The sequence below is a fragment of the Solanum tuberosum genome, unplaced genomic scaffold (genome assembly GCF_000226075.1).
Source record: "Solanum tuberosum cultivar DM 1-3 516 R44 unplaced genomic scaffold, SolTub_3.0 scf00302, whole genome shotgun sequence".
Classification (NCBI taxonomy): Eukaryota; Viridiplantae; Streptophyta; class Magnoliopsida; order Solanales; family Solanaceae; genus Solanum; species Solanum tuberosum.
The window spans coordinates 321,207-331,284 of NW_006239238.1; the positions used below are offsets into that span (position 1 = coordinate 321,207).

General features: G+C 33.9%; 2 protein-coding genes across 4 annotated transcripts in view; one reads left to right on the forward strand and one right to left on the reverse strand.

Annotated features, from left to right (window-relative positions):
* Nucleotides 1–1,954: 1,954 nt before the first annotated feature.
* LOC102580126 (putative beta-glucosidase 41) lies at nt 1,955–5,903 on the forward strand. Its single transcript, XM_006360050.2, has 13 exons — nt 1,955–2,239; nt 2,446–2,512; nt 2,696–2,754; nt 3,483–3,558; nt 3,720–3,791; nt 3,874–3,961; nt 4,174–4,429; nt 4,659–4,774; nt 4,868–5,091; nt 5,169–5,200; nt 5,279–5,381; nt 5,453–5,561; nt 5,659–5,903. Exons 1-13 carry the CDS (start codon nt 2,126–2,128, stop codon nt 5,852–5,854), a joined length of 1,512 nt encoding a protein of 503 aa, XP_006360112.1. The 5' UTR covers nt 1,955–2,125; the 3' UTR covers nt 5,855–5,903.
* A 109-nt stretch (nt 5,904–6,012) lies between these two features.
* LOC102579806 (uncharacterized) overlaps nt 6,013–10,078 on the reverse strand; it is a 4,657-nt gene continuing 591 nt past the window's right edge. The window contains exons 2-5 of one of the 3 annotated variants that reach the window (XM_015314698.1): nt 9,759–10,055; nt 7,651–7,819; nt 6,677–6,779; nt 6,013–6,614 (exon numbers count right to left, since the gene is read on the reverse strand). In XM_015314698.1, coding sequence (XP_015170184.1) covers nt 6,268–6,614; nt 6,677–6,779; nt 7,651–7,819; nt 9,759–10,055 — 916 coding nt within the window. In that variant the 3' untranslated portion in view covers nt 6,013–6,267. The remainder of the gene's footprint in view (nt 6,615–6,676; nt 6,780–7,650; nt 7,820–9,758; nt 10,056–10,078) is intronic. The other 2 variants (XM_015314700.1, XM_015314699.1) reach the window with 2 other exon arrangements.

A 10,078-nucleotide genomic window follows, 5' to 3' on the forward strand; every position in this document is an offset into this window, starting at 1 on the left:
GTGCAAGTTCCCACTCACAACTTCGCCTACCTATATTCTTGTGCCTCTTGTTGAGCAAAAATCTTTGGAAGCAGAGGCTCCAAGTTGCAGACGTTGCTGGAGTTTGGAGTACAAGAACTCAATCGCCCATTGGATTTTCTTGTTTGAAAGACAAATTGGGTGGGTTAGTGTTACACATTAGGTCGGGTTAAGTTATTGGGTCGGAGCGGGTTATATCCAAATTTGATTTAGTTTAAATTGAATAATTCATTTAATCTCAGTCGTACACGTGTTCTATGTTAATCATAAGGATATATTTAGCCCGAAAGTATATAACATAAGAGGTATATTTAAACTATTTCATATAGTACAGGGGTATATTTGGCCCTTTGCCGAAAAAAATTGTCATGGAACATAGTGTATTTAATTAACTTAATTCCTCTTGTTTAAAAAGTTTAGAAAAAATAGGAGGAACAATAATATATTTTCAAGTTTCACATCAAAATAGATTACTTTTAATAATAGTTTGGCTTCCAATCAAACATTATTAAAGGCAAAATGGATGTTACTTAAAGGATAACAATTATCTTGCGTGTGGGATTCGTCACTAAAAGTGTAAAATGAATTATACGTAAATATATGTATTTATGAGTTGGGATAATAAATTCCAAAACTGTACGTTCGTGTACGTAACACTATGCAATATGTGCAGAAGTTCGAATCTTTTTTTGTCAAAAAGATTATATTATATAAATAAAGTAAAAAATGATTATTTCAAATTCAATATTAATCAAATTAATCATTAGTTATCTGTAATGCAACACCTCCTGTATATATATACTCGTTTGTTAATAAAATAATAATAAATATACTATATATATATTCGCTTGTTAAAATAATAATCGATAAATATAATATTATAAATATATATTAATGATAATATAGATATGATGTACACGTATGACGTGTATATTTAATTTATAATTAGTATATACGTAAATTATTAAGATAGACTGTATAAGCGTTGACAAGTGGTATTAGAAGTAGAGTATAATGATGGGAAATTGCAACTCTACTCTAAATAAAAATTACTATTGTTGCACTATAATATACTGCAATTTGAAGCCCATAAAAAATCTTCCCTTAATTCGACTAAAGATGTCATTATATTTTATTTTATTTTTTAAATAAACAAAAAGTTGACTCATTCACGAGTCAATTTAAGCACATCTCCATTATTTTACAAAATATTTATTTTCACCTTTATCGGTGATAGATATCAAGTAATTCGTTCACTAAAGCTAGAATAGATTGTGATAGAAGAAAATTAATTAATTATTTGATCTTAAAACCACAAGATTCTCAATCCACTTCATTAATCACTAGATCCCGTCCCTTTAGCTAGTTTTCACATAAAACTTGAAATGAAAAGTTCAAATCCCATCAATATCATACATTTCATTTCATTATCCCCTCCTATAATATAATAATAAAAAATTTAAAATCTATCAAACTCCATCACAACGCTTCCTTAAAAAACCTCACATTTTATGGTTAATTATGATGATTAACACTAGATTTATATAAAAAAATTATTTTTTAAAACCAAAGAAGTAGACACCTTGAAGCTTTACTTAAATGTTGAGAGTTCAAATTATTTCATGAGGAATAATAGTCGTGAAGGCAAAGGCAAATGAAATCAATCGGCGGGTGCTAACACTTGTCACCCTCATATCACGACACGTAAGCAAAGTACAAAAATGAAAAATGATATTATGAAATCGTGAATTTTAATTTTGAGTTTTCAATATAAAAATTACTAGTATAAAAAATACTTTATTCTTTACAAAATTTGAATTAAATCTGTATTTCAATATGAGTATCGAGTCCTGAATATGAAAAAAAGAAAAATAGTCCTCTTATGACGCGAGAGAAGGGTGAGTGTCTCATTTGTCCCCTTTTCTATGCGACCAAATTTTAACATAAAACTACTCCAAATGTTTTGCCTATTTCTTGAAGTATATACAAAAGGTTTTCTCTATATTAAGTCTGGCATTTTGCACTTTTTTGTATTATAACACCACTAAACCAAAGTTTAATATTTAATTACCCCCTTATTTACACTGAAAAAGACTCTCCAACCCCCATGAAAATCATATTTTCCTTCTTCATCATTTGTCTATTGGTGAATTCTGAGTCCATTAGCCGTTCTGATTTTCCAGAGGGATTCATCTTTGGAACTTCTTCTTCAGCTTATCAGGTTTGTTATTGCCCCTTCCTAATCCAGGGGTATTTACGTTACATGTTCAAACAGAATTCAGTAGCTTTTGACTCAGGTTCTGTATATGAGTCAAAAATGAACTTAGTATTTATATCTATTCAAAACTCAATAAGCAAAAACTATTATGATTCAAAACTCATAAACTTGAAATCTTGACTTCGTCTGTATTTCTTTTGGTCTTGTAGTTTGAAGGTGCTGTGGATGAAGGAAACAAGGGAATTAGCATATGGGATACTTTCATCAAAAGACCAGGTAAAATAGTTTATTCGTAATCATCTCATCTAAAAGCTTCAACTATTACGTACAACACACTTTTTTTTTATTTAATTATTTATATCTTCAACGGCGAATTTCCTGAATACCTTTTTTTGAATGAAATATCCTAGTACTATACTTTTTAAAGTCTGATGTATTATCTTGTTTCTAATTCTATAGGAAGAATACTGGACTTCAGCAATGCAAACACAGCAGTTGATCAATATCATCGTTTTCATGTAAAAGTTCCAACAATTCACTTAATATGAACGAAAAAATACTATATTTTAAATTAAACATTATTAGAAACACAAGTTGAAATATTTAATTTTTGGTTAAGGTACTTTATGGATAAATAATGTCACCTAATCATATCTTAATATGCACCGACTATTTTAAATAAATACAAGAGAACAAATGGGTCTTATCATCTTTAAAAAGATAAGAATAACAGTTGCTTCCACATCAGAGTATTCTCTTAGTACAAAAAAATAAAGGAAAAAAGGTATCCAAACTATCGTAAATGGTATGCAGATATCATATGTTATACTTTTGGGACATTGATGTCCCTGAAGTCCAAAATCTAAAGCATATATACCATTTATACTAACGGACATACACGTGTCATAATCTTATCCACCGATCCGACATTTATTAAATATCGAATCGACGAATAAGATTGTGCCGCGTGTCCCTATTTAGTCTTCCGTTAGAGTGAAAGGCATATATGCTCTAGTTTTTGAACGACAGGGCACCAATGTCCCAAAAATATGACGAAAGGTATCTGCATATCATTTACGATAGTTCAAGGGTATATAATCCTTTTTCCCAAAAATAAATAGTAGAGGCTAGAGCCCTTTTGTGAAAACTAAGTTTTGTCTGACCCAAAAAAAAAAATTTAAAAATATGTTTTGTTGTTATTTAACTAACTTGTATGAGATGACTTAGCTTTGACAATATTTTACAGAGTGACATAGACTTGATGAAGAATATAGGAATGGATGCCTATAGATTCTCAATTTCTTGGACACGAATTTTCCCAAGTAAGATTTTCTCCTTTTATCATCATTTACTCGTCCTTTCGAGTTTAAGTTATATACATCATCATCAGTATAATGAAACATGTCATCTTTACCTTTTGTAGTGGGTAATAAATTTCATTTTTTAAGGAGACTTACTATTTTAACGACCTTATATGTCACAGATGGAACAGGGGAACCAAATCCAGAAGGAATTGAATACTACAACAATCTCATAGATGCCTTACTAGAAAAAGGTTCAATTAAAGTATAGAACATGCTATATGAAAATCTAAACTTTATATGAAGCTAATTATTTAATTATTGTAATATGATCAGGAATTCAACCTTATGTAACTTTATTTCACTGGGATCTACCACAAAAGCTTGAAGATTCGTACGAAGGATTTTTAAGCAATCGAATAATGTATGTATAGCTTACAGTCCTCCAGACAACGGAGAAGTTGAGAATTTCGTTAATAGTGTTGAAAATTTAATATATAACTATCAAAGATAATCTTTTCACCTATAATGCACAATATAATTTTCCAACAAAAGGTGTTCAAAGTGATCACAAAGTCTATTGCATAAGTGAAGTACAAATTTCCAGCTGATATATAAACTCTTATTTCATTGCAGAAAAGAATTTGAACGATATGCTATTACCTGTTTCAAAGCATTTGGAGATAGAGTGAAGCATTGGATCACCTTTAACGAGCCTCATGGTTTTACAATTCAAGGTTATGACTTTGGAATTCAAGCTCCAGGAAGGTGCTCTATTCTTTTGCACTTGTTCTGCAGGAAAGGAAAATCGTCCGTTGAGCCATATATCATAGCACATAACATTCTGTTGTCTCATGCTGCTGCTTATCATGCTTACCACAAAATGTTCAAGGTAATTCAGTTCTAACAAAGAACTTTTATGATAGATTTGATGACTACTGAGTTAAAAAGAGGGACGCGAAATAGTGTATGGACATTCTGTTCTTATTTAACTAGTATTCCAGGTAGTGGCGTAGCCATATAGACAGAAGGGTGGTCAAAATTTGCTTTCTGTAAATATATACTAAATCTTGAACGCCCTTAGTGTTTTTTTTTTTTTGTTGCTTCGCCACTGATTCCAGGCAAGTCAGCGAGGCAAAGTTGGGATAGCATTAGATTCTAAATGGTACGAGCCACATTCAGATTGTGAAGAGGACAGAGCTGCTGCAAGCAGAGCGATGGATTTTGGACTTGGCTGGTAATTTTAGTCATGTATTTCTTATAATGTGAATGTAGTTATGAAGAAAATTGAGTGTTAACGTATCGATTTAACAAAAACAAAGTGACTCAGGTTCCTTGATCCACTACTACTTGGGAATTATCCTCTTTCAATGCAGAAGTTGGTGGCTGAAAGACTGCCCAAGATCACTCCCTATGAGGCAAAACTGCTAAAGGGATCTATTGATTTTCTTGGCATCAATCACTATACCACGTTATATGCACGGAACGATAGAGTAAGGACCATGAAGTTAATGTTTCACGATGCTTACTCCGACTCTGCTGTGCTAACTACTCGTAAGATATCAAAACTAGTACTCACTATTTAAATTGGACTATTAGTTAGCAACTGATCATCACCTTTGTTACTTCAGCTTACAGGCGTGGAGTCGCAATAGGAGAAAAGGTAGGCCTGATTAGTTGCTTCATACGTCTATATTTGAGAACTGCTGATCGTTGTCCTAAAGATCGTGTCATCCTCCAGGCTGCATCTGGTTGGCTACGTATCGTCCCATGGGGCATTAGGAAGTTGATGAATTACATCAAAGATAAATATGGAAACCCGTTGGTGATGATTACTGAAAACGGTAAGAAATGTCATCCTGCATAAGAAACAAACAGAACATGAGTACCAAAAACTTGAATTACTTGATTTCAGGTATGGATGAACCAAACAAATCACATATAGCGTTAAACGATGCTTTACAAGATGAAAGGAGAATAACTTACCACAGAGACTATCTTTCGAATCTCTCTGCTGCAATAAGGTGCTCAAACTTCAACTTATCGCAGCTTTTTATTACTATGTTTCGAGTTTCTTTGTTATTCTGTTCTTACATGAGAAAAAAAATCACATGAATACAGGGAAGACAACTGCAATATCAAAGGTTACTTTGTTTGGTCACTACTTGATAACTGGGAATGGAACTCAGGTTATACTGTAAGGTTTGGACTATACCATGTAGACTTCAAGAACAATCTCACTAGGACACCAAAATCCTCTGCTAAGTGGTTCAAAAGCATGCTTACATCGGAGAGATATCTGAACGCGTTATTATGAAATGTGTTTTTCATTTGATTTCAACGATGCTAGAAGCGAATTAAGATGATACTGTAGAGTTTGAACTATGTACATTAGCATCATTGTTTGCTGAAAACTGCAAACTCACTCTTGTATACCATATAGAATCAGTCTTGTTTAACAAAACACACAACTGCTGAATGGAAAGATCAACTTGAATGGCATTGAGATGGCAAAGCCAAGAATCAAAAAACAGAAACATTGTCTATAATGATTTTATTTTTATTTACAAGCCACTTCCACAAGTCATTGGACCAGAAACCCTCGACGAAAACCTCAGAACCTGTTCTAGAAGAAACTGTAACACTTAGTCATGTAAGTTCCAGCAAATTCAAATAGTTTTAGTCATGTAAGTTCGGCAAATTCAAATAGTTAAAACTTTGAAGACATCATTAGTGACTGCGTTTTGAGACGACCACCATCATAACCATGACTGCCAAAGCCATGAAAGATGCTCCAAGTGTCTTCTCCACTGCGCCAAATTTAGCACTTCCATCAGCATCAACAAAAAACTTGTTGCCTCCAAAGAGATTGTTAAAGAAATCTGATAAGCTGTCCATCATATCAACCACTGTTTGTGTAACATTCTGCAAAAAGCTTGTAAAAAAGTTCCCAGATTTAGACTCTTCCGCCTTAGATTCAGAAAATGGCTTCCATGGGGATGATTCAGAAAAGGAAGCAGTATCAGCAACCGATTCATCTTTCTCTTGATCCGAGTCGGGGAATGACGCACCTGCAATTATGAGAATGTAGTAAGAAGCTTGATCATTATGAGAGATTCGAGGAAAATCAAGGGCATACATTTCTCACTGGATCTCTGTGACTCGAGGAAATCTTGAAGGGCTGGATTTTGCAGTACTGCATTCCACACATTTGGGTCACAAGCAATTGAAGCAACAACGTTCTGGGAAGGAGAAAAATGAAGTCAACATTAGCAGACCTGGAATACTCGTAACCTCCGGACACTACTAAGACGGCACTCCAAAGAGCTTCATGAAGTTATTATGAGTGTCTACTGTCTACTCAGATGCCAACATTATTAACACCAAGAAAATGCATAAGAAATACTACTTTTAGATCTATAGAGCCTGGACCCATCTAAGTCACTTTATGATCATGCTTCGTACTAAAATGTGAATAAAGAAAGCTAATAACACTAGCCTTCCTCCAACCAACGAAATTGAATAAAACAACGAACTACACTTTGACACCAGAAAATTAAAAAAAAAAAGGTTAAAGAAATACCTAGCATGAGAACCACATGGGGAGGGGACGTTATCTAATACTTGAACATTCTAAGAGTCGAGTTATCTTGACGTTGAGATCTTTCTTCTTCTTCAGAAATTTTAAGGAAGTATCTTCAGTATTGGACTCAACTCAAATATAGCTCTTCTAGATGTCAACATCTAGAGAGGAGTACCTAAAGAAAAATCAAATGAGCTGCACACTCTCAAGTATGAAGAGTTCTAAATTTTCTTGTCACTAGCAAGAAAACAGATCCTGTTTGAGGAGATTTCACAAGTAGAATTAGGGGCTGGCTTAAATAGTTCCACTTTTTATGTTATAACTACAATAGTAGTTCAGTTTTTGTTGACTGGATCTTCTTATCTGGTCAAATTGAACACATTCAGAATCATTCCTCACCCTAGTAACGGCTTATACTGAAGGATTAAAAGAAAAAATTGCAATATCCAGTTTCTATGACATGAACATACAACACTAGATAGAATATGAAAACTAAGAGACTTCTAGACAAAAATGACAAAGAAGAAAACCTGAGCAGCAGGAATTTCACTCAGAACCCTATATGCCTGAACAGCATGTTTCGGCACAGACTTTGTGACTATAGTCTCGCTGACAACACAGGCTTTGGAGACGGGCGATGAGCTTGAGCCGGATATACAAGATCCCCCATATCCATTAGCAGATCCAGACAAATATACCCTGTAAATTTAACAAAAGTTTTGAATTCACACTATGTAAGTAGTTGTTTACATCTTCTATTAGAGCAAATATATCTGTTGGAACATAACAGCAGAGTGACACTGAGAAGTTCATATGACAACCTAAGTCCAATAGCCTTTCAAATCCCAGATCATTAACCTTTTGGGCGCTTAAGCTAAAGGTTGATGGAAGTATGATGAAATGCCTAAGCATACCAATATTAAAAGAGTGGAACAACAATCGAATTGACAAGTTCATTTTCATTTTTCCCTTCACCTATTTCAGGTCCAGAACTTAAGTTTCTCCCTTCACTGACACTGTCACACAGAAGAGCGCACTTGGACTCTGGTAGTGTCACCCAACCATAGTACTTATGAGCATGCACAGCTTATGACATGGAATAAGTTGAAAAGGCGGATTTTTTGAATTAATCAAAAAGGCCTTAATAGCACAAATGACTTGCTTGATCTCCCTTGCTTAGGGGTGTTCACGGGTTGGTTTGGATCGATTATTGGTTAAAACCAAAACCAAACCAAACTTAATCGGTTTTTAAATTATCAAAACCAAACCAAACCAAATATAATATACATTTATCGGTTTGGTGGTTATCGGTTTTGGTTTGGTTCGGTTATTAACCATACACAAAAATAAAAGAAACAATTCATTCAAAATGTGAAAAAAGTGACAACAATCCATTCAAAACGAAAAATAGTTAGAATGACTTAAATTATTACTGAACTTTCGATCACTAAATTTACTATCAATAAAGCTTTAAAATTCACTATATTAAGCCTAAAAGGAAGAGACAATAACATTTTCAATCCCACAAGAATTGTCATAGACACTCATATACATCAAATCAATAAGATAAATGTTTCATCTTAGGCATTTTTGTTTTCAATAAGTAAATTATAAAGAAATTTTAATGAAAATATGTATAAGATCTTTAAAATTGTTTATAAAGACAATCTATTAAGTATGTATATTAATAAAATATATGTATATAATTCATCGGTTTGGTTCGGTTATTTCTTCGGTTTTTTTTTAATAAAACCATAACCAAACCAAATACTATCGGTTTTCAAAAATCTAAAACCAAACCAAACCAAACCCAAATAAAATCGATTTTATTTTATCGGTTTGGTTCGGTTTTTCGGTTTGGATCGGTTTGTATCCAAACCGTGAACACCCCTACGGCCTTGCCTAATACTCACCATTTATGTGGCACCATCTCCTTTTAGACCCTCCCAAAAAGAATGTCACCCTTCCTTATGTAGCAACTATGTACTGGCATCATCCTAATTTCATACTTATTGAGTTCCACTTAACACTTTATAATGAAGAAAAGTCAACTAAAAGTAAGTACCAAAAGTGAATTTTATAAGGGCAATTTGCTAAATAGAAGTGTCTTCCCTTAATTCTTAAACTTTATATTAGGACCAACAATGCCACATAAATCGGAACCGAGGGAATAGTATGTATGTACAGCAAATGCTATCCCAAGGTGCTTCTTTGCAATCAGTTTTAAGAGTTATCTCCTTTTCAAAAGTAAAGTTCATATTGGGATAATTCAAAGCTACATGAAAATAAGGCAACACAGAATTGGACATTGCAATTTTTCTACAAAGTGTCCCATTTTACTCTAAGGAGCAAAAAATTGTAACTTTATTCGTTAATCGAATCAATCAACTGAGTAATCACTCAATCACTGTTAAATTTCACAAAAAGCAAAACATACCACCAAAATTAGCTTTCAGACTGGAGAGGTTGATGCTCTATGGTGACTTAGAACACAAAAGAGTTGCAATTTAATGATTATAAACACAAACAAAAAGCAATACTTCGCATAGACACTAATAACAGATAACAAAATGATAAGCAAATTTGCAGGCAGAGTAAAAACAATAGCAGAGTAAATAGCAGGAGAAATGAATTATACAGAGCATCTTTGAGATCAGAAGTAGCCTCTGTAGCTTCCTGAAGAGAAGGAGCTCCACCAAATACGAGTCGTGGCAGCGGTTCACCAGGATTAACCATCATTTCTTCCTCTCCGCCGGCCATCTCCCAGTCATCAAAATCAGAAACCATCTTAGGCACATACGACACATCCGATGATCCACCGTGAGAAGCCGTAACCATAGCAGACTTGACATCTTCCGATGTTGACGATATACCTGAGATCGACACCGGACGGGCGACGTTGCGTGCGGCTGCGTAGACTGGATGCTCCGCCGTCCCCCAACGGAAACCCCTGTTCGC